Source organism: Labeo rohita, chromosome 18, assembly GCF_022985175.1.
Source record: "Labeo rohita strain BAU-BD-2019 chromosome 18, IGBB_LRoh.1.0, whole genome shotgun sequence".
Taxonomy (NCBI): Eukaryota; Metazoa; Chordata; class Actinopteri; order Cypriniformes; family Cyprinidae; genus Labeo; species Labeo rohita.
Genome location: NC_066886.1, coordinates 9731755 through 9756954, shown reverse-complemented (window position 1 = coordinate 9756954; position 25200 = coordinate 9731755). Strand labels below are relative to the sequence as shown.

General features: G+C 35.1%; 1 protein-coding gene across 2 annotated transcripts; it reads left to right on the top strand.

Moving 5' to 3' along the window:
* The first annotated feature begins 888 nt into the window (after positions 1-888).
* On the top strand, positions 889-23406 carry rfx4 (regulatory factor X, 4). 2 transcript variants are annotated; one of them, XM_051135809.1, is made up of 18 exons: positions 889-1102; positions 4374-4460; positions 5218-5278; positions 6094-6217; positions 7010-7071; positions 8387-8600; positions 9121-9198; positions 9292-9455; positions 11278-11378; positions 11472-11530; positions 12101-12245; positions 12967-13061; positions 14262-14379; positions 15065-15184; positions 16803-16964; positions 17176-17302; positions 17397-17535; positions 22175-23406. In XM_051135809.1, the coding sequence occupies exons 1-18, from the start codon at positions 1060-1062 to the stop codon at positions 22442-22444; spliced, it is 2169 nt and encodes a 722-aa protein (XP_050991766.1). In that variant the 5' UTR covers positions 889-1059; the 3' UTR covers positions 22445-23406. The 2 variants fall into 2 exon arrangements, with proteins under 2 accessions (XP_050991766.1, XP_050991765.1); XM_051135808.1 differs by having other exon boundaries at positions 17137-17302.
* Positions 23407-25200: the final 1794 nt, after the last annotated feature.

The following is a 25200-nucleotide window of genomic DNA, read 5'->3' as shown; positions in this document are numbered from 1 at the left end:
CCGCCTCGCAGCGAGGAGCCCGTCGTGGCATCCTCACGCCTGCGCAGTGGATAGGCGTAGGAGCGAGCGTTCCTTTGCCATCCAGCAAGTGGGGAGCAGTTCCACCATAATCCCCCTTTCTCCTACTCACTCTCTCTTTCCCCCGTGGTTCCATTCATATTCTAATCACAGCTTTCCCTTCTGCAGTTTGTAGGCACTCCATCAGAGCCCTCCCTGCCTCAGGCTCTACACTTTTACTTCCCCCTTTTGTGGCCATGCTCTCCTCCCAGCACACTAAAATAAGGTTGCTTCAAGGAGAGAGCGAGAAGGGGAGGGGGGTCCACCAAACTTTCTCTTTCCAGTTTTGCCAACGGCCTTAATGGGCGTTTGGTGTCAAAAGCATCCGAAATGTTCGAGGGAGAGTTGAACGCTTTTTGCGTTGATTTTGAATGAACGCAACTTTAACGCTCCCGTTTCCAGTTAGCGGTCCAAAAAAAGTTCTGGAACGGGCCAAAAAGTGGCCATTGGATGGTGAAGTTTGAAACGAAAGCAGTGGGGGCAGAGTGTGTATGTGCGTGTGAGGAGAGGGTACGAAAACGTATTAAATGCTATAATGGGAGACGGGGAGGCCACAGTGCTGGGATTGCGTAGATCTAAGCCTCTTTTTTTCTGGGAAGGGAGCTTTTCTTATTCAAAACAGCCCCACAAAAGACTTCCAGTGAGCCTTGCCACATCCCCATCTGACTCGAAGCCATTCATCAGCCTGCCGAGCCTATCAATGACATGTCCCCCATCAGGGCTCCTATAAAATCAGCCCCTTTCCCATGAAACATCAGCAAACATTTTGACGGCTCTGGCTTTTCCCCCGCTGGATCTCTGGAGTCTGTGACCCCCCCCCTCCCACCCTCTACAACCCACACCCCCACCTCCATCACCACCGCCACCCTCTCCACGGACCTCACATCTTATGCATCCTTAGCGCCGGGCAGTTCTCTCGGAGAGACGGAGGGAGCTGAGGAGGGGGAGTCCTGCACGGAGCCATTTTCTCAGAGGAGCCCCTGGAACGTGCATGGGAAGAGGATGCATTGTGGGCTGCTGGAAGAGCCTGACATGGATTCCACAGGTTGGTTCCTGCTGCACCGCCGTGACATCGGGACGCTTGGGATCTGGGCTCTTTTGGAACGCCAAACGGGCCTTGGGATTGTGTGACCTGAGATTGGCATCAGAAAAAGTTATTTAACCTTGAATCTAGTTCACCAAGAGATAAGTTGGCATGTTTTTTGGCCTCGTTTTGAATTGCTCAGGATGGGTGTTCTTTTGCCGAGAATATTGTTTTACACAGTTTTGGGATTACGTAAAGTGGACGGCGGTTTTATGGAATAGCAATATGACCTTAAATTTAGACTAAACTCGCGTAAGGTCATCGTCCTGAGTTTGTCGTGCAGTTTAAAAGTTTTATGAAAATGATACACCTGCTCAAGCCAAGTTTTGACTTGAGTGAAACTGCACTCTGTACTACTGGTAAATATAAATATGCTTCTTGTGAAGCTATAAACGCTGAAGACATTAGAATTTGTACAAAATATTTAGACAACATATCTTGCTGTAGTGTTTCATCCAAAAAAAAAAAAAAAAAATAATTAATATTGTTTTTAAAACAGTCCATGTGGCTTCAAAAAGCACAGTTACTCATAGTTCAATGTGTTCAGTGCAATTGTTTTGTAGAAAAAAAAAATTAGAAGTAAATTATTGAATATTTGCCATATTTGATTGATGCTTTTTCACTTTCATATTTAGTGAATGGTTATAATATTTAAATACCAGATTTCTTGCTGTAATATTTTATCAAAAAAAAAAAAAAAAAAAAAAACTAATTTTTTTTTAAAAAACACATTCCATGTGGCTTCAGAAAGCACAGTTACTTATAATTCAATGTGTTCAATGCAATTGTTTTGTAAAAAAAAATATAGAGAGAGAGAGAGAAGTAAATTATCGACTTTTTTTTAAATTTTGGATGATGCTTCTTCACTCTGATACTCAATGCAAGGTTATAATATTCAAATACCAGATTTCTTGCTGTAGTATTTTATAAAAAAAAATTAAATTAATAATAATAATAATAATTTTGTTTTTTAAAAAACACATTCCCTGTGGCTTCAGAAAGCACAGTAACTTATAGTTCAATGTTTTCAATGCAGTTGTTTTAGGAAAAAAATATATGTAAATTATTGAATATTTGTCATATTTGGATGATGCTGCTTTACTCTGATATTCAATGCATGGTTATAATATTTAAATAGCAGGTGTCTTGTTATAGTGTTTCATCCAAAAAAAATTATTTACTAATTTAAAAATACACATTCCATGTGGCTTCAAAAAGCACAGTTACTCATAGTTCAATGTGTTCAATGCAATTGTTTTGTAAAAAGAATAAAAAATAAATAGAAGTAAATTACTGAATATTTGCCATATTTGGATGATGCTTTTTCACTCTGATCCTCAATGCTTAATTATAAATGATCTCAGATCAGTCTCGCCTTTGAATTGGATTTAATCCAATTATTTAGAGCAGTACTTAAACTGTTCACAGAGCAAATAATTCAATTACAGACTGAAAATCTGATCTCAATTGACTAAGCCAATGCTGACGGAGATAAATTAGTTTATGAGGAAAAAAATGTTGAGCTTCAAAATAACAGCTGCAGAATAATAATAATAATAATAATAATAATAATATGAATATGAATATGAATATGAATAAAATAATAATAATAATTTAAATACATTTAAAATAAAATGGCAACAAAAATTGTATTAAATTGTCAAAAAAAAAAATAATAATAATAATAAAATAAAATAAAAATAAATAGGTGGCATTCCAAAGCATGTTAATACTATTTCAAACAGTCAAATAAATAGTTTAAACAGCCTGTTTTTTTTCTTGTGCGTCATTTATAATGACCTTTTTTAAAATATATTTTGTAATGCAAGGGATCTTTAATGTTTTAAGTAAATTTAACTTGTTTATCTTTTTCCTCCATCTTGCTTCAGGTTTATTTAGCCTCTCAGTAACTGTCACTATAAGGAAAATTTGTTTCCTAGTTTCTAAAATAATTAAACTTTCAGATCTTTAATTTAAAATAATAATAACTAGGCTTAACCCAGTTATGAGATACCTGTAATTGGCTGTGAGGATTTTTTTAAATAAATTCTGCTTGATCGTCCCCTGTTGAAACTGCTGATAAGGATTTGATTATTATATATCAAAGCTGGGCCTGATTCAAGTGTTCTGATACCAAAATTATGATCTGCAATCTGTTGAGAAATATAGATTTCAGGCTTAATAATTTCATCAAATCGCTCCTAAAAGTATATTAAATCAAGTCAAAACAGCTTCACACCTTACACCTGCCGTTAAAGTAGTAAGTTCTCTGAGGGCTGTCAAATAACTTATCCAACAAAAGTTTTCAGTCTCATAACTTTATAACTTCAGCCGCCTTGTGATGCATCAGCACAGGCTGTTTGTTTCCCAGTCTACTCGCACAGCCTTGGCAACCGATGCTATAGTGACCGTTGCCATGGGCCGTGCGGGAAAACATGATTGACATAAGTTCGAATCGAATTATATTATAAGTGTTTCTGTTTTGTGATGTAAAGACACCAGCCGGCTTACTTACATAGCAGAAACGAGAATGGCGCTAAAAAGGTTCTATTATGACGACACGGCCATGGAGGAGCGCGCGGAATCAATTGAGCGTGCGCGCGCTTGTAATTCGCCTCGGGAACAATGCGGGATTCCTGCAGCTCTGCTGAAAACATTTCAAATAGAATCCCAGCTGCCCAAAGATCCGAACAATCGATTGTAATTGAATTGCCCCGTCATTATTATGCCCCTCAACTCTATAGACAGTGGCTGCAATAACACACAGCCACGTTTACGAATGTTTATTGCACTCGACCACAAATTAACAAGAATAATTATATGGAATATACAAATCAACACTTACAGTTCAACGCTTTTGCAAAATTTGTCAAGATGTGTAAGGGAAAAAAAAAACAAAAAAACAAAAAGAATAGTAAAGTTTAGAAACCACAGCGCGGCCATGCACCTGTTGCTTCTGCGAATGGGAATGAGTAGGATAAATCATATGGCGTTGATATTTAGGCTGTGTTTAAATACAAATAGAATGGCACAGAAAATAATAAATGAATAGCTAAATGAAACGTTTGTGGTTGTAAACATAAAAAAAAAAAAACAAAAAAAAAAACATTAATTTTCATCTCAACAGAAAAATGACGTAACAAATCCTGTGAAGACAGCCACATATGCCTACGATAAAAAAAAAAGCGTAACGTAAATATATATCCATATGTATATATTTTTACTTTTGCAGAGAGCTGGATTGAAAGATGTCTGAACGAAAGCGAGAGCAAGCGCTTCTCCAGTCACTCTTCTATTGGAAATATGTCCAACGACGAAAGTAAGTCTAACGAATATTCATGAATAAATTAAATTATTTTAAAAACTGCATGAAACACAAACAATTATTTCAGAGGGAACCTAATGTGAGTGTTACGACAGAACATGTATTTAAAAAAGAAAAAAATACTCAAGACACCTTTATAATAATCATTATAGCTTGTATATTTACAACCAAACTAAAATGTATTCAGACACCTTCAGCATTTCTCAAATTTATCACAGTTTTTTAGCTATAGTTTAGAAAATGGTTATGAAATATGACAAGAACTCAGTTATCTGTTAGATAACTTTGATAGAAATGTATGTAATGGATTACAGTCAACCAAAAATTCAGACAACTGTTAGTATGATAATATTTACACAACTATCAATACTTTGTTGACCAGTTACTAAGCAATGCTTAATTTTGTTCAGTCTGTGGTGTAAAAAGGTTACTTTAGCCAGTAAAGAAAAAACACTTATGCAAAACATGGTCAGGTCAAAGTGTCTGAATAATTTTTGGTCCCAAATTTTACTGGTTATAATATGTCACAGTTTACTTTATTTTGCTATCCTCACTTACATAAATTAACTATAGTATCCTGCAAAAAAAATCAAAAAGTATAACTGGTGTCTGTATAATGTTTGGTTTAACGGTATATGTATACCATAATGCATGTGTAATTTATTTGTTATATCACAGTTAAGATATTTATATATATTTTATATTTAAGAAAAATTACTCATCCTAATTGTTGTTTTTCTTTTTATAAAAGACGAGGAGAAGGAAAACAACCGAGCATCTAAGCCACATTCGACACCTGCTACGTTACAATGGTGAGTCTAATCTACACCAGAAATGTCACTTATAAATCACTTATTTTAATCCTTAGTATCACCTGACACAAGGTTTTAAACCATAGTAAAATGATCAATATAATTTCTGAATACAAAAAAGAAAATCTTTGACATTTTAAGTGACATCCAATAGCAACAAAAGGCTTCAGTCACTAAAATATAATGTGGTTTTGAGAAATATAACCATCTGTATACAGTTTCAATGCTCAATTTTGTAAAATGTCACATTAATACATTATTTGCTACATCATTTTCAAACAAATCGTGCACTTGTGTAGTCTAAGAAAATTCTAGATCATAAAACAGCTGTTGAATTTCCCAAATGGAGTGTATGCTTTCCTCTAGCTTGTAAATTGTCAGGATTCAAGTATCAAAAAGGAAAACAAACTTACAACCTGAGAGAAATAGCTTCTTAAAGGATCGGCAAATAATACAGAATCTTGCTTTTCTGTCTAGTATTCCGACAGTCTATATGATGTTTTAAAGCCCTTTTCTCTGACTTGCTTCTCTCATTTGAAATATTATTATCAAAAATTATTTAAATTAAACTTACAATTGGTCTTAGAAGCTATTCACACTAAACCACACTATTTAAATTTCTTTTATAAAAAGAGAAATAATTTGAACATGAGAATATATATGCTTGTAAGCACAAAGACATTTTGAAAGCACTTCTTAAAAATATGTCTGTAAAATAAACTAAAATTTCACGTTGGCCACTGCTTGAAGATCATTTCAGACTCTGTTTAGACTCTAGCTTTTCATGTGCATTGACCGAACTGTGTTTTCATCAGGTTGGAGGAGAATTATGAGATCGCAGAGGGTGTTTGTATTCCTCGCAGTGCACTGTACATGCATTATTTGGACTTCTGCGAGAAACTTGACTCTCAGCCGGTCAACGCTGCAAGCTTCGGGAAGGTAATAACCTGTATTCAACGCAAGTCACATATTCCGTCCTTAATGATAGTCAAGTTTTGATGAGGCAATCATAGAGTTTTCTCTCATCAAAGATCATGCATGTTCACGTGAAAGAGGAAGGAAAACATCTGTTACAAAAAAAAAAAGCATGACATAATACTGGGTCTTATGAAGAGCCACAGCCAGTGGTCTTTTCTTACACCTCTTCTGCAAACTCATAGCTGGACAATATAAACAATGAACATGTTCACCCTTGTTCCCACAACCCCTCAACCCACCTACTCATATAGCCGCCCCCCGACACCCTTATCCCGCTCCCCTGGGTCCTGTCGGAGGATATTGAAAAAGAGAGGGGGCCTGGATTAATGTGTAATTAAAGGAAATTTGGAAGGGTGAGATGTTGCGGAATGTTAGATCAGTGGCTGGAGCAGCGTGGGGTGTCCTTTAGGAAGGCTTCATTGATTCAGGACAAAAAAGAGAGAGAGAGCTGGACCTGCCTCCCTGTCTGCTCATTTATCAAGCCAAGCCTGACAGAAACTTCACAGCTTGGCCTCTTTTTTCATCCCACACAATAGAGAGCTTCACTGTTTGCAAAGTTTTCTGCACCGGGAGCTGGACCAAGGAGCTCATGGACAAAAAGCACAGAGAGAACTGGCCAGAAAAGAAATGTCATTGGACATGTATGATTCTAAGAAGATATTTTTGTCAAAGTTGTAACAGATAACACACTGACGTCACTAAAGATGTGCACAGAAATGCTCAATGTATGTGTTTTTTCTTTTTACCTGACAGATAATAAGACAACAGTTTCCTCAGTTAACCACACGGAGACTAGGAACAAGAGGCCAGTCAAAGTAAGTCCCTTATTCAATGTTCAAGAACTTTTCTAACTTTATATTTGTCATGTAGGTCACAAGCAGTGTTGGGGGTAACGCATCAAAAGTAACCCAAGTTATGTAATCAGATTACTTTTTCAAGTAACTAGTAAAGTGACACATTACTTTTAAATTTACAATAAAATATCGGTTACTTTTTTTATAAATAAGTAACGCAAGTTATTTTATTTTCCAGTTATTGATTGAGAATTCTTGTTTCCATATTGAGAGAAATTGCATGCATTTTGTAAACATGATGGTTACTGTAGTTCTAGACTAAATTTACTTGCTCAAAAGCAGATTCAGCATTCCTAGAAATAAATAAAAACTTTCTGCAAACCTGCAATAATTAAATCTGTTAAACAGCACAAATATATTCTATGTATTTCATGTCACTGCTGACCTTTGGTGGTCCAGTTCAACCATACAAATGAGCAAAAATTAGTTAAACATCACATTTGTTTTTTTTTTTTTTTTTTGTTTTTTTTAATTATTGCTGAAATAAGAGTGTTATTATTTATTTAGAATGATATGTATTTATTTATTTAGCTAATTGTTTATTTATTTATTTTTTTCACTGTGCAGAAGATGCTCACTTCCAAAGTTTATGGTGATCACTGGCTGAAATATATTTATAATTAGAGAGAGATCAGTTGTATTAATTATTTATAATTTCATTATATTTTTCATACCAATAAAAAAAGTACACAAGTTTTGGTCATGCTTTCTCACCTACAGCACCAAATGAACTGTAAAAAAAATGCAGTTATGAGAATCTTAGGCAGTGAAAAATAAATATACTAAAATGTATTTAAAATACATTTACTTCATGCTATGTATACTACAGATAAATTTACATATTATTTACTTAATAAAAATGGAACTATTGCAAGTATACTTTAGGTACACTTTAAATATTTTGCATTTAAAGGCAGATATTATTTAAAGATCATACAATGCTCATCAGTAGAAACATTAAAACATATTTTAGGCTTAATATTAAGAAATGTGCACTGTGCACAAGTAGTACTCCAAATAAAGTTTAATTACAATTTTTAAATCAGTAAGTCTCGAGCGATGTGTCAGTAATTATGTTAATAGACTTGAACTGTACTTCGTATAAAATAAATGCATTTTAAATCTATTACTTTTTTACTAGGGCACCCCACAGATAATATGAAAAAAGTTATTCATGCATATAAAAAAGTGCCAGTGCAGAGATTATGAAAACTTTCTAATCATGACTGACAACCCGTTTATAATTTTCAATCTGTCACTCGCTCGTCCCTCTTAGGTACCACTACTATGGCATCGCTGTGAAAGAGAGCTCTCAGTACTACGATGTGATGTACTCTAAAAAGGGCGCTGCGTGGGTGAACGAGACGGGCAAGAAAGAGGTCACCAAACAGACAGTGGCGTATTCACCGCGCTCCAAGCTGGGCACTCTCCTGCCAGACTTTCCAAATGTCAAAGACTTAAATCTGCCCGCCAGTCTGCCAGAGGAGAAGGTAAACAGATCACTAAAACCTCTAACTGCTAACCTCCAACACCAACCCCCCCCTCTCCCTCCTCCTGCCCGCTACACACCCCTTTAGATCCTGCTTTCATGTGTCAGACGGACCTTCCCTGGGCCTGGATTTAGATGAGGACCTGGAGGATTTACGTGTTGGTTCCTAGCGAACTCTTAATCTTTCGAGTAGATAATAAGATCTCGCATTGGACAAAGGATGGGCACTAGCTGTCTCGCTTTTAAAAGGCGCCTGTAATTTTAAATGGTTTGTGAGTTTCTGATCTTTAAAGCCTCTTTTTATACACTGGTTTTGGCGAGAGCTTGTAAATAGGCATTGTTCATGAAAGCAGCTTTTTTGTTGTTTGGTATTTGTATCCTCTTTCTTTAGAGTTAGAGTCTTTTAGTGTCTTATTAATGCATGACCATGAGTCAAGAATGAATTTGGTATGACATCATTACCACTAAGTGAATTATTATCTGTGGGAAAGTCATTTAAATGAGTTTTTTTCCTCTACAAGGTCTCAACCTTTATCATGATGTACAGAACTCACTGCCAGAGGATACTGGATACAGTCATACGAGCCAACTTTGATGAGGTCTGCATTTTAGTGCTTTTTCTTCAGCTGAGATGAGGAAGTGTTTAGGATGATCAGTTTCATCATTTTATCGCATTGTTTATTCATGTTTAGGTCCAGAGCTTCCTGTTGCACTTTTGGCAGGGCATGCCACCCCACATGCTTCCTGTCCTGGGCTCTTCAACAGTGGTAAACATAGTCGGTGTGTGTGACTCCATATTGTACAAGGCCATCTCAGGAGTCCTCATGCCCACCGTCCTACAGGCTCTGCCTGACAGGTGAGAGTCCCTTTCCTGCCTATTTTGATTTAGTTAAAATGTGCATAACAATTTACATACTTGCAGTTTTGGAAAGCGCTGCAGTACCTTTCAGAACTAAATGCAACCTATTCCTCAGTGTGACATAATTCTGAGTGAAATGGGATATTTAAAGGAGAAGTTAATTTCCAAAACAAAAATGTATAGATAATTTACTCACCCTCTTGTCATCCAAGATGCTCATGTCTTTCTTTCTTCATTCATAAAGAAATTATGTTTTTTGAGGAAAACATTTCAGGATTTCTCTCCATATAGTGGACTTCAATGGTGCCCCCGAGTTTGAACTTCCAAAATGTAGTTTAAATGCAGCTTTAAGGGGCTCTAAACGATCCCAGCCAAAGAAGGATGGGTCTTATCACACCCTAACTCTCATGAACCGGAATACACAAAATTAACGCAGAGCTAGACAAGACGAGCATTTGAGGTTAAAAAGTTTATAAATTGTCAATTTTTTTAGAAAATAACCAATCGTTTTGCTAGATAAGACCCTTCTTGGCTGGGATTGTTTAGAGCCCTTTGAAGCTGCATTTAAACTGCATTTTGGAAGTTCAAACTCGGGGGCACCATTGAAGTCCACTACATGGAGAGAAATCCTGAAATGTTTTCCTCAAAAACATAATTTCTTTACGACTGAAGAAAGAAAGACATGAACATCTTGGTTGACAAGGGGGTGAGTACATTATCTGTGAATTTTTGTTTTGGAAGTGAACTTCTCCTCTAATGAGGAAAAGAATTATGAAAGGATTTGATTCTGGGTTATTCATCGAAATTTGGTGGATTGAGAAGTTGTATCTATATGAAGTGAATTTGATAATATAAAGCAGGTATGGCAGTTGGTTAAATAAACATTACTTAGGCCTACACTATCAGAAAAGGAAAAGAAATTTTATTTTATATTTTTACATTAACAGTGTAATCAATATTCTATTTATTTAAGTCAAGTATGAATCTCAAGTTAGTGTTTTTAGCCATTTTGCATTTATTCCAAAATAACAACTCAGTAACAATTTAAACAATATATTTTATTTGTGAACTTACGTCCAGCTATTGTTTTTAATAGTTGACTTTTAACTATTTTTTTTAACTATTGGTCACAAATATGAGGATTTAGCTGATTACTCACTAAAAACTTCCACAGATCATGTTTTCATGCCATTTTAAGTCTTATTCTGATGTTTAAAAAAGTTATATCTAAGTGTATGAGTTGTTTACTTATTAGTCTTCCCATTAACGCCATTATATTGCTGATTTGTGAACGCGGGAGGCGGGATTTATCACATGGACCAGTCACAGCCCAACATAACCAGTCATATCCAATCATATTGCAATGGAGGCATTGCCTTCTCTCACGTGATTTTCATCTATTCATTCTCAATTACTCCCCACCAAACTTTAGGGTGTCTGTTAAAACTCAGTGGGCTCAGGGGAGGCGAGCGAGATGCAGACACCTGCTGTAACTTTAAATAGATTTTTAAATTAGACTTATGGTATTTTCAACTTATTAGTTACTCACCAAGAAAATAGACGAGGAAGCTGGGAACTTTTGTCAAATGGACTTGTCAAATAGCCTCTCCTTAGGCTAAATAACTAATTGCTAGCATTATCTGCATTTCAAATATTTGAGCAAGTGGAATTGACTTTTTCCTGTCAATGACGCATGACTCCTATTTTTTTATTTCCTCAGACAAAAGGTTAAAAATTTCAGTGCGTCAGAGCATCCTTTGTACTGTGTAATGTCCATATATTACACTATATCCTTGTTTATGTGTTTTGAATAATGCAGCCTCACTCAGGTGATCAGGAAGTTTGCCAAGCAGCTAGACGAGTGGCTGAAGGTGGCCTTACATGACCTGCCTGAGAACTTGCGCAACATAAAATTTGAACGTATGTGCCAATATTTTCAATACTCTTAAAAACATCAAAATGATTTTTTTTTCTGATATTCTAAGTCTGAACAAATATATGTTTTATTCTCAGTGTCAAGAAGATTTTCCCAGATACTTAAACGACAAACATCATTAAACCATCTCTGTCAGGTACACAGCAATTTTATGTTAAATATTATAAATAAAAATAAATATAAATAAACTTTTTTCTCCATCTCCTATTCTGCCTGCATCACAAATGTGACCTTGGACCACAAAACCAGTCTTGAGTAGCACGTGTATATTTGTAGCAATAGCCAAAAATACATTGTATGGGTCAAAACGATCAATTTCTCTTTTATGCCAAAAATCATTAGGATATTAAGTAAAAATCATGTTCCATGAACATTTTTTGTAAATGTCCTACCGTAAATATATCAAAACTTAATTTTTGATTAGTAATATACATTGCTAAGAACATTTGGACTTTAAAAGCGATTTTAAAGATAGATTCTCCATATTTTGATTTGTTTGCACCCTCAGATTCCAGATATTCAAATAGTTGTATCTCGGCCAAATAGTGTCCGAAAGCTTATTTATTCAGCTTATTCATTATTTATTCAGATTGTGTATAAATCTCAGTTTTAAAAAATTGACCCTTATGACTGGTTTTGTGGTCCTGGGTCACAAATGTATACGATAGTGCAGGTTGAAATTTGAATTATAAACTTGCTCTTGCAGGCCTCTCGAACCGTGATCCACAGTGCAGACATCACCTTTCAGATGCTTGAAGACTGGAGAAACGTAGACCTTAACAGCATCACTAAACAGACTCTTTATACAATGGAAGACTCCAGAGAGGACCAGAGGAGACTTATCATCCAATGTAAGATTTAAATGAAAAAGTATTAGATAAGACCTAGCCGGCTTCATTCCGAATGCTTCACTAGTTTAGTGCAGTGTTATTGCAGCAGAATCACATGCAGCGCTGTGTTAAAAGCCCTGCTGGTTTATGTTGGGGATTTCACACAGTAGCTGTCAACCAGCGCTGAATCATTCCCACGACCATGAGAGTCAAGCTCTAACCACAGACACTGAGAGGTTAACCCTCACAGTTTGACACCCTGAGGAGCATTTCAAATTCATTTCAGCGTCAGCCCCTCACATGACTGATCAGGTCAAAGTTCAAAGATTCTGTCATGTCATCCTCAAAAGAGGATTCTGGGCTCCTCCTTCTCTCTGCAATTCATACAGAGATCTCAAGTCTGTGCCAGAAGTATTTTTGCAATTACATATAAGCAACTTTTTTGTTTTAAAAAAGAACTTTATTATTTTTGGATGCTTATGATTTCTTCTAAAAGTGTTTTTGCAGTGATGCCATGGAAGAACCACTTTTGGTTCCCCAAAGAACCTTTCAGTGAACAGCTCTTAAAAGAACCATTTTTAAGAATGTTTTAAACCTTTTTTGACTATAAAGAATCTTTTCTTCATTTGAAAGTTTTCATGGATGTTTAAGGTTCTTCATGGAACCAATAAAGCCAATAAAGAACCTTTATTTTTAAGAGTGTATATTGTTAATCGAATCCGTTTTCTGTTGTTTTTCAAAGTGTACCAAGAATTTGACAGACTGTTGGAGGACCAGTCACCCATTGAAGCCTACATCGAGTGGCTGGACTCTATGGTGGAGAGATGTGTCGTGAGGGTAAGTGTACAGACCATAAAATTCATATTATGCTTAATTTACACTTAATTTGCAGTATGATAACTAGATATTTTTCATTATGTAGATAAAGCTGTTTATTTGATCAAAAATACAATAAAAAACAGTAGTATTGTGGAAATATTATTACAATTTGCAATAACTGGTTTCTATTTTAATATATTTTAAAATGTAATTTACTTCCATGATGCAAAGCTGAATTGTCAGCATCATTACTACAGTCTTCAGTGTCACATAATACTAATATTATAATATGATGATTTGCTGCTCAGAAAACAATTCTTCTTACTATCATGTTACTAACTGTGCTGCAAACAGTTGTGCAGCTTAATATTTTCATAGCCCATCCCTAATAAAAAGTAATGGATTTAAAATGCTTTTATTTTATACTAAATATAGTTCAAGTCCGTTAACATATTTACTGACGTATCGCTTGAGATTTACTGATATAAAAATTGTAATGAAACTTTATTTGGAGTACTACTTGTGCACAATGCCCATTTCTTAATATTAAGCCTAAAATATGTTTTAATGTTACTATTGATAAGGATTGTATGATCTTTAAATAATATCGGTCTTTAAGTGTACTTGCAATAGTTCCACTTTAGCACAATCAGATTTATTACTTATTACTTTATTACTTATTTATTACTTAAGTATATCTTTAGTTGGACTTCAGCACTACTTTAAAAAGTGCATTAAGTACAAAATTAGTTGTTCCAGTTTAGCAGACTGTAAATATAGCAGTTTAGTATACTAAAAATACAAATGCAGGCTATTTTTATTAAGTACATAATATGTAAATGTATTTGTAGTAGCATGAAATGTTTATATGTTTTTCCAATCCAAACTAAACCGCAGGTGTCCAACCCATGTGACTCTAAATGCCGTCACAACATACTTAAGACCTTTCGTGATGCAATTGCCCAACTTAATAATGTCTTCATGGCCCCTTTTCGTGCCCATTATAGTCCAGATATGGGCTTGTAAATCTGGTTTCCATGGGAACTTTGACTACCTACCAGACAATAGTTCAATGGGAGGGTGTTTCCTTAGGGGCAAATCAAATAGTTGACTTGTTGACATGTTTTTCGTTCTTGGGGGTTAGACCCCAGTGTGGACCCAAAGGTTAAGGCCCCTGTGCCCTCCCCCAGGCTTTTCTAATGGTAATACTCCATTTAGGTGGCGGGGAAGAGACCCGGATGCCTGAAGAGGGTAGCTCAGCAGTTCCTGCTCATGTGGTCGTGCTTCGGGACCAGAGTCATCCGGGATATGACGCTACATAGCGCACCCAGCTTCGGTGAGTCAGACTGCACCGTTTGGTCAACGAGAATACAAATCTTCTTATAACTGATTTGGTTTGCCAAGTTAACTAAAAGTTTCTCAAGTGTCAACTTTTAACTAAGATGGCAGCTTCGCTAACTCTTGGCTTACACCACCTAGCTGTCCATGGCAAAGTAACTGAAAGAAGGGCCATAAAAGAGGTAAAGGCCCCCTCCTCGTCAGCTCTGTCTGTGAATATCAAAGGCACAGCTGGTTGCAGTGTTTTGATAATGCAGCTCTCTGTACAAAACAGCTAATTAACAAAGGCTAACCCCCACCAAGTCTTTCCCCCTTCTTCCCATTTTATGACCGGGCAGTATTGCGCCCAGTCCGCTGAATAGCCGCAATGTTTATTATGCACATAGTGGCTGGAGTTGCTAACACAATGCGAGGATTGTGCCATGCTCCTTATGAATTCTTTCCCCCATCTCATTCAGAACATGGACTCAAAGCATCATATGCTTCAGTAACTCTGTAGTGTTTATGGTTGGACGCTAGTTTGGTTCTGACTTGAATTTGAGCTTTTACAATTTAAATGCTTTAGTGTTAATCAATTAGATTCACATTGAATTGCATTTGATGGGCTGCAAGTTGGACAAGAGACTTGAATTGGTAGAATACATTAACTTTTTATGGTAAATAGGATGTTTTTGTATTTATAGGCTCATTCCATCTGATCCACCTGATGTTTGACGACTACGTACTATACCTGCTCGAGTCTCTACACTGCCAGGAGAGAGCCAATGAACTGATGAGGGCTATGAAAGGAGAGGGGACACCAGGTGAGATCCATTTGATACAAGAAATAGAGCTGGTCACTCATCTGGAGACCAACACAGAATTCTAATTTGTCACTAAAATAGTAGTTTTCATGAGTTCTATGGGTGGAATTACTTTAAGAGAGTTTCTACAACATAAATGACACACATTTAAAATTGATACACAAATTTCTTTAAAGGAGTTCACTTCCAGAACTAAAATTCACAGATAATTTCTTCAGTCGTAAAGAAATTATGTTTCTTGGGGATAACATTTCATTAATGTTCTTTATATAGTGGACTTCTATGGTGGCCACGAGTTTGAGCTTCTAAAATGCAATTTAAATGCAGCTTCAAAGGACTCTAAACAATCCCAGCTGAGGAAGAAGGGTCTTATCTAGCAAAACAATCGGTTATTTTCAAAAACAAAATGTACAATTTATATACCTCAAATGCTCGTCTTGTCTAGCTCTGCGATGCGTATGCAAACTTTGTGTAATCCGGGTCAAAACAGTTAGGGTATGTCAAAAAACTCCCATCTCATTTTCTCCTCCAACTTCAAAATTGTCCTACATCACTGCAGAAGTACTTGACCCATTGTTTACAAAGTGAATGTGCAAGGAGGGTCAAACACCCTTCTTTTTTTTCATAAGACCCTTCTTCCCCTGGGATCATTTACAGCTTTGAAGCTGCATTTAAACTGCATTTTGGAAGTTTAAACATGCTGGCACCATTGAAGTCCACTATGTTTTCCTCAAGAAACATAATTTGCTTGCGACTGAAGAAAGAAAGACACAAACATCTTGGATGACAAGGGGGTGAGTACATTATCTGTAAAATTTTGTTCTGAAAGTGAACTTCTTCTTCAAGGCCTTTAATTATCAATATGAACAAAACACGCTGTGTTGTACACAATCGTGTACATACCTTCTGTTGAGTATAGTTCATACTTTTTTAGCAAGTAACAGACCTTTAATTATAGATCTAAAAATGTCCTCCTTCAGGTTAAGGTTTCATATGCATGTTCACTATGAAATTTACAGATTTAAATAAGGTTTAATATAGAAATAAGTTACATATTGTTAGTGATATTCCAAAATGTACACATGCTGGATTATTGGCTCATTTGACTGCTATTACTTTAAGAGCTACTGCTGCTGAATGTGACACGGATCTGACACGCATTTGTGAAAAATTTGTGACGTGTGTGCAATTGAAGTGTGCGTGCTACAAGCACAGTATAACGGCTGACAAGAGGGACAAATTAGTTTTTACTGACATATGGCCTGACAATATCTCATTTGTCAACAGGATATTGTTGTGTCATATTTAATACTTGCATGGATAAGCATGTAAACATAAATTGCTTCTAGTAAAGCTTCCTCGTCACCTGTACCTTTTCCACGCTTGTTTTACTAGTGCCTGGTGCTAAAGTGGAGTGTGTGTCATAAATATGTTCTAAGACTAAATAAATGCACTTCTTGTGTCTTGTTTTCTAAACTGTTTGACCAGGAATCTGCTTAAGATAGCTACGATGTCTGCTGGAGCACATCAGCATTCAAAACATGTGGTGATTGCAGCAGAGAAAATCACGTGCTCAAAATCACTTTCACTTTAACACTTTTGTTTTGTACTACTATAGCGGATTCTGGGGAAGAACTCATGCTCATGGGCTCCACCCCCACATCTACGTCACCTGGACCTTACTCTCCCGCCAAGTCTGTTCACTCAGTGGGTGTACCAGCAGTGGGTTCCCCCAATTCAGCCCAGTCTCCGGAGTACACCAGCATATCAGCTACCACAGGTAAATGCTGTAAAACTGACCCTAAACTGATTCTAAAACTCAAATCTCACATCACAGTATCACATTTGGCACAGCTCCATTCCATGCACCCATTAAAGCATCTCACAGTAAGATTATTTAATTAACAAGCCAAACACGTTTCTCTGTATATGTATGTCTGTGTATGTGCCAGGAGCTGTTCAGTCATATACCTGGTCCCTTACATACACAGTGACAACTTCAGGTGGCAGCCCACCCGAGCCCGGATCCCAGCTTTCCTGCATGAGAGGTGGACCCCCTCTACACAGCTCCTCATCCGCCCACAGGATGCCAGTTTACCCACATCGGGATGAACACGGGTGAGCCCCCAAATAAACGACAAGACATTAGACGATGTGCTGAATATGACATTACAGTGTGGATTGTGAAATGTTTTTAATGTGTTTTTTCTAGGTATACTGGCAGCTATAATTACAGCAGCTACGCAAACCAGCACCATCATGCTATCCAGAGTCAGTACTCCAGTTTAACCCACGAACCAGGGCTGCCCACGCCTCTGCACTACTCCTCATATCACCGGACCTCCGCACAGGTTAGGATCCTCCCACCAAACAATATTATTTTAATCCACAATGTCTGAACTGTTTATAAAATACATGATTATAGAATATACACTACTAGAAGTTTTTGAACAGTAAGATTTTTAATGTTTTTTTCAAAAATGTCTGTTTTGCTCACCAAGCCTGCAATAACTGTTTTCTATTTGAATATATTTTAAAATGTAATTTATTTCTGTGATCAAAGCTACATTTTCAGCATCATTACTTCAGTCTTGGTCACATGATCCTTCATAAATCATTCTAATATGCTGATTTGTTAGTCAAGAAACATTTATTATTATTATTATTATTATAAATATTTAAAAACATATCTCATATATACATTTTTTTTTTTTTTTTTTTTTTTTTTTTTGGAAAAATCTTTTAGAAATTAATACTTTCATTTAGCAAGGATGCTTTAAATTTATCAAAAGTGATGATAAAGACATTTGTGATGTTACAAAAGATTTATGTTTTAGATAAATTATGTTCTTCTGAACTTGAAAAAAATCTACTCAGCTGTTTTCAACATAATAATAAAAATAAATGTTTTTTTGAGCAGCAAATCAGAATATTAGAATGATTTCTGAAGGATCATGTGACTGGAGAAATGATGCTAAAAATTCAGCTTTGAAATCACGGAAATAAATTACATTTTAAAATATATTAAAGTTATTTTAAATAGCAAAAATATTTTTAAATGCCACAGTTTTTGTTGTACTTTGGATCAAATAAATGCAGGCTTGGTGAGCAGAAGAAACTTCTTTAAAAACATTACAAATCTTACTGTTCAAAGACTTTTGACTCATAGTGTAGTTTCACACTTTTCTCAGACAACACTTTCAAGTTCACAACACGTGGTCTGAAAAAAGGTTTCAGTTTAAATCACATTTATAAGAAATCATAATTATGACATAAGGCAGAGAAATGGCATAATTTTGAGATTGGCAAAAAATTGACTTTTTGTCAATTGACTCATAATTTTAACTTTTTATCTTATAATTATGACTCATAGTAGTCAAAATTATGACATACTAAGGCACAATTATGTGATATGAAGCCAAAATAATGAGAAATTAAGTCATTATGATAAAAAGTCAAAATTATAGCAATTATTTTAATTATTTTAAATTCATATAATTTTATCATAATTATTATAGTACTTACAGTAGTTACATCTTAGGACTGTCACATTTGTCAACTTTTTTTTTTATTTCATTTTGGCTTATCTAAGTACAGTATCTCATTATTTTTTTTTTATGTCATATTTATGATTATCAAAGCATGATTTTTTTTCCTGTGTGACAGAAATAGGCTTCTATGTGCATTTAAGTTCATTTTTTAATGAAATACATTTTAATTTGGACTTTTTTTATTTTATCCACTGAATTTTATCATAAACCTGATTAAAAACTACAAAAGCAAACTGTTTTGTTTAAAGATGAATCGTGAACAATAAAGCCATGAGCAAACATTAAGAAAGCAAACCTAATAACAGATTGAAATGGGTGTGTATTCCCCAGTATTTAGAGTGAAAGTGTATTCCATCCTTGTCTCTTATACAGGGTTTGTAACTGAGAGAAGAATACTTGTGTGAATGTGAATGGTGCTTGATGTATTACTGTCATTAGCATCTGAAATGTCCCAGTAACTGTTATCCACAGAGGTTTATGGATAGAGAATGCTTGCTTACCTCAGCACACATGACTAGGCTAATAGGCTGAACTCCTGATCAGAAATACAGGTCATTTAGCATATGTATTTAAAGCGTATTCACTTCTGAATGAGAACAAAGGTTGAAAAAGCTCAGTTAATTGTCTTTGTTAAACCTCTGGAGAACCCTGGGGTTAAAGTTTATTATAAAAGCACTGGTAAATCTCAAAATGCTGCCATTACTTTATAAAACGTTGAATGTTGGCCTGAAAAAGCCTTGTTAAAGGGATAGTTCACCTAAAAATGAAAATTCTGTCTTTAATTACTCACCCTTGTGTCGTTCCAAACCCGTAAGACCTTTGTTCATCTTCTGAACCCAAATTAAGATATGTTTGTTGAATCTGAGAGCCTTCTGACCCTGCATAGACAGCAACGCACACTGTTTTTTCAGTGTGTGAAATGTTCATTTTAGTATACTACGTGTATACAAAATGTTCATGCTGCATGCTACTATAGTTGAACAGTTGAATGTTAAGTAGTCTGTATAGTGCTTGAGTTAGAGAGTGTGTGAATGGTTGAATTAAACTGTTGGGTTGTGGACGGGGAGGCAGGATTCTGCGTCACATATATTGAATGCCAAAGCGGGTGTGATGGTAATTTCCTGTCAAGAGCTCTCTGGCCCAGCCTGCCTTTGTAATGGGGGATCAGCTGCGCCTCAGAGTTTCAGAAGCAGTGTTGAAAGGTGGACCGGCTAGAGCCAAGAGACCCCCCTATCTACTATCTACTCAATGACCGCCTCACACAGCACAACTAGCGGCCGGAGATCCAGATGGAAAAGCGTTTATTAAAATATTGTTATTCAATGGTCTCTTTTCTCTGCATGAACAAGAGGTCACCGAGCAACACATCTCGGTCTGTGACCCCGCCTGAGTTTTTTCCATCCCGCAGCCGTTCATAAAAGCTCTGACTGTAGACGGTTTCTATTTCGAGAGCACTTATAGATTTTTACTTCCACTTATTTTCCGTCAACTTAAAATGGATACAATGTCCGTGCTTTGTTTGAGTGGGCTGCTCTGGTGGAGGCAATGGAGAGGAGACAAGTGAAGATTATGCTGACTTCCCCAGAGAGAACAGAGTGTTTTATATAGACTCACATCTTGAGCTGACATGCACGGTTTTGTTTTTGGTCTGTTTTTGGTCTGCAAACAGCAACAAAAATACCTTCTGGGGGTCTTTTAAGAAAGTGCTATACTAACTTAAAAGGCCTTTTTTTTGCATGCAGAACAGATGTACAAATTATGCTGAATTGTTTTGCACTTTAGTTAAGTTATGAGATAGTCTTGCTGCATTATTTTAACAGTCACAAAAAAGCCAAAAAAATTGAGTGCATATACTGTTAAAAAAAAAAAGAAATCCATAAAAACTGGGCACGATGTATTAACATGAAGGAATTTTTTTTTATTATTTTTACAGATGCTTTACTTGTATTTTGAATTTTGCTCTTTATTGCGTTACGTTTCAGGCTTAATGGAATTGTCTTTAAAATGAATAGATAATGTCCTGGCAGAAAATAACCAGTACATTTTTATTTTATTTTATTTTTTTACAATGTAAAATAGAGGAATGTATGTTCCGTTTAGTCAGTCCGTTTTCTATATCTGAATAATAATAAAAATAATAATAATAATAAACAAGGACAACAAAAATATTAATATTAATAATAATTAGTATTAGTAGTGTTATGACATTCTTATTTTTTTATTTATTATAAAATAATAATAACATTAACAATAACAAAAATATGAATATTAATATTAATAATTAAATACTAATTAATAATATTAATTAGTAGTAGTAGTGGAATGGCATTTCTTTATTTTTGATTTATTATAAAATATAATAATAATAACAGCAAAAATAACAACAAAAATATGAATTTTAATTTTAATTAGTAGTAGCAGTTAAAGTAGTAGTAGTGTTATTTCTTTTTTATTTATTATAAAATAATAATAATAATTATTATTATTATTATTATTATTATCATTATATTATCATTATATATCATTATTATTATTACAACAGCAAAAATAACAAACAACAAAAATATTAATATTAATAATAATTAGTAATAGTAGTTAAAGTAGTAGAAGTGATATGGCATTTCTTTATTTTTGTATTTATTATAAAATAATAATAATAGTTTTAATAATAAAAAACAACAACAAAAATATTAACATTAATAATAATAATTAGTAGTAGTAGTTACGATAGTAGTAGAGTTATGTCATTTCTTTATTTTTTATTTATACAATAATAATAATAATAATAACAGCTTAATAACAGCTAAAATAACAAACAACAAAAAGATTATTAATAATAGTGTTTATTTTTGATTTATGATATAATAAATAATAATAGCAAAATATAAACAACAACAATAATAATAATTGAAATTATAATATTATTATTCTTTGTCTTCTAATTGTTATATATCATAAATTAAAAATAAAGAGGTGCTATACCACTACTACTAATACTACTACTACTAATATTAAATGCTATAATTATTATTGTTAGTATTTTTGTTGATCTTTATTATATTAAAAATCAAAATTAAAGAAATGTATTACTACTACTATTTATTTTTTATTGTTGTTACTGTTATTATTATTTTTTCGGTATTTTTTCCATTATTGTCATTATTATTAATAATATTATAATCATTTTCATTTTTGTATTATTTTATTTATTGCTGTTATATTATTATTATTAATATTATTTTATTGATACAGTGATTTGACTGTGGATAAGGATGTTTTCGGCACTTCACTTTGCATTGCAAAAACACTGTTTATGCATGGCCTCAAAAAATGACTGTCTTTATTAACATAAAGACAGAATGCAATTTGCTTAGAAAATGCTCCACATGAGCCACTTCTAATATTTAGTCCTCATGCATTTTTCTCTCTGTCTTTTTAGTATCCACTCAACAGCCAGATGTCAAGAATGGAGTCCTGTTTGATGAGCGGGTCTCCGCTTCTACACTCGAGCGCCGTGACCCCCCGATGGCCGGATGTGCCCTCGGCCAACAGCTGTTACTCCAGTCCTACCGTCCACACGTCACGCTACTCCACCGGAGACATGTACTCCCCTCTCGCCCCACGCAGGAACTCTGAATACGAGCACGCGCAACATTTTCCAGGATTCGCCTATATTAACGGGGAGGCCACGACTGGGTGGGCAAAATGATTGCAACCCTTGTCCAGGACAAGATGCCTGCCTGCGTGTGCAAAGCTGGACAGATAAACCAGCAGCAGCCCATATTTAACATAATTACAGAGAATGTATTCGAGTGGGAATGACGTTTGTGTCAGAGATGTTTTTATTGGTGTGGTCAGTGTTTACAGTGCAAGCTGCCAATGAAACTCTTTTCGAATCACAATCATTGTGAGAGTGACAAAAAGGCAGTGTCCCAGTTGTGCCTTTCCCTGCTTGTTTTTTATTTTTCTCTCACGATGAGCGTTATAAACCACTCACTCATTTACCGTGCAAAAGCTTTGATTGCTGACCTTGTTTCAACATTATTTACGCATCTCGCGGTGTTCTGTTACCACAGAACGACAGCATTTGACGTCAAGCGGTGATGTAAATGACACCATATTGGGGTTTTTGTGTCTAACATAAACACAACACATTCTCAGCACCAGGAAGAAATGCCTTAATATTTTATCTCAGAACGCCCTGTTGGTCAGCTGCCAGAACACGTACGTCATAGGAGTTCAAACAAATAAGGGCCACTTGTGTCAGTACTTGTTGCATGCGAATGTGAAAGTAAGATTTCTCATTTTACACAAATGCAGAATTACCCCAGCATGAGGCTGGGAGAATATTAGAAATCTTTTCTGTAGCTTTGTAACATTGTGTCCCTTTGCATTGTTTATCTGTGTTTGAACTGTATATCCAGTTTTGTATGATCTTAGGAAGCGAAAAGTGTTAACCTAGGTTTGTGTGTTCTTGAATGCACTCAAAGGTACTGTGGACCTATTACCCTATGGGTAGGAATAAAAAGGAAAGAATATGAAAATGTAACATTTATTATCTTTAGTCACTTTCTCTTGTAAATAAAAGCACTCAGTAACTTCTGTGGTGACAGCTGTTACCATGTAAATGATATATGTGGAATTATTTGTTGCCACATAAAGATTTTTTAAAACCCAGTTCATATGATGTTGTCTTGTTATTTGCATTTTTCACTCTGTCTGTATGTTTGGAATATCTATTTAGAATTTAATTGTGGGTGAAAACGTTTTAAATTTGAAGATTAAGGAAAATTTACCTTATTTTGTCTTTTCTGGAAAACATGTAAATATCTTTTATAGCTTCTGAAGGCCAGTGCTAAACGAAAAAAAATATGATATTTAGGCAAAATAAGAAAAATGTACACATCTTCATTCCGTTCAAAAGTTTTCACCCCCTGGCTCTTAATGGATCGTGTTTCCTTCTGTAGCATCAGTAAGCATTTGAACCTTCTGTAATAGCTGCATATGAGTCCCTCAGTTGTCCTCAGTGCGAAAATATGGATCTCAAACTCATACAGTCATTGCTGGAAAGGGTTCAAATACACAAAAATGCTGAAAAACCAAAGAATTTGTGGGACCTGAAGGATTTTTCTGAAAAACAGCTGGCAGTTTAACTGTCCAGGACAAATAAGGGACTCATGAACAACTATCACTAAACAAAACAAAAAAAAAAAAACAGCTGTGGATCATTCAGGTCACACCATAGTATTAAGAATCAAGGGGATGTAAACTTTTGAATGGGGTTATTTTTTATAAATTCAACTATTATTTTCTCTTCAGGTCAGTACTAAATAAAAAATAACATGCATTTTGTATGATCCCGCTTATTTTGGTAAAATAATTAACATTTAGCAGATTCTGCAAGGTGTATGTAAACTTTTGACCCCAACTGTATATTGCTATGAAGTACTGACAGGACCGAACACTAATTAAACTAATCAATATTGAATTTGTTAAACTTAAGAATTGTAAAAATAATTATGATAATAATAATGATTAATGCACTCAGACCTTTTAAATGATCACATATTGATAATTTGACTTATGCATATTTAATGGTTTTCACAATGTGTCATTAATTGGCCATATTGGCGGCACTGAGAATGGTCAACTTGCTGAAAATGGTCAATTATTATCATGTTTTGTTTTTTTTACTAATCAGTCAGACGGGAAAATCATTTGGAGTACTATAGACTAGCAAAAGTTATAACAAATCAAGGAAAAGTGTGCAACTATCTGAGGAACAAAATGCATTTGTGGTAGGCCAAACATTTCCATTTCCAACATTTCCAGTTAGGTAGGTGAAATATTAGGCTAATATCTTACTACTGCTCATACGTATCTTTACCACCTAATAACATTAGTTTGTCAAAATATCACGCCCTTTCCTGCTTACTATATGATTTAGCAGCTTCCACGCGTTTTTTTCCGTGATTTAGACACCATAAATTAGCAAACAACGTATTTAGCAGTACATTAACCGTGCAATCCATGCTGTTGTTTACATCCGAGTATCGCCAATATGGCCGTGACGTAAGTGCAAACCCTCCATGAAAAAAGATGCACAAAATATGAACCATTAAATGATATTTATGTTCTAAGTCATTGTAAATGTTGTTCCAGAAAACCTATTCTTAACATTTATGCAGCGTTTTATAAAAGAGGAACCTAAACATTTCCTGTGTTTTGGGACAAAACAAAAGTTGCTGGTCAGTAGTTTGACAGGTGGTAGTTGGTTTGTTGTTGGTCAGTCTACACCAGCTACCATTTAAGCACAGATTTTCCAGCAGAAGGGAAATGCTGTTCTGCCACTATAAAACTTCCAGTGCACAATAATTATTATTATATGGTCTAGTGAATTTGGACACAACCCAGGCAGCTTTAAGGAAATAAATACTGTATATATTTGCCACATGCCTTAGGGAC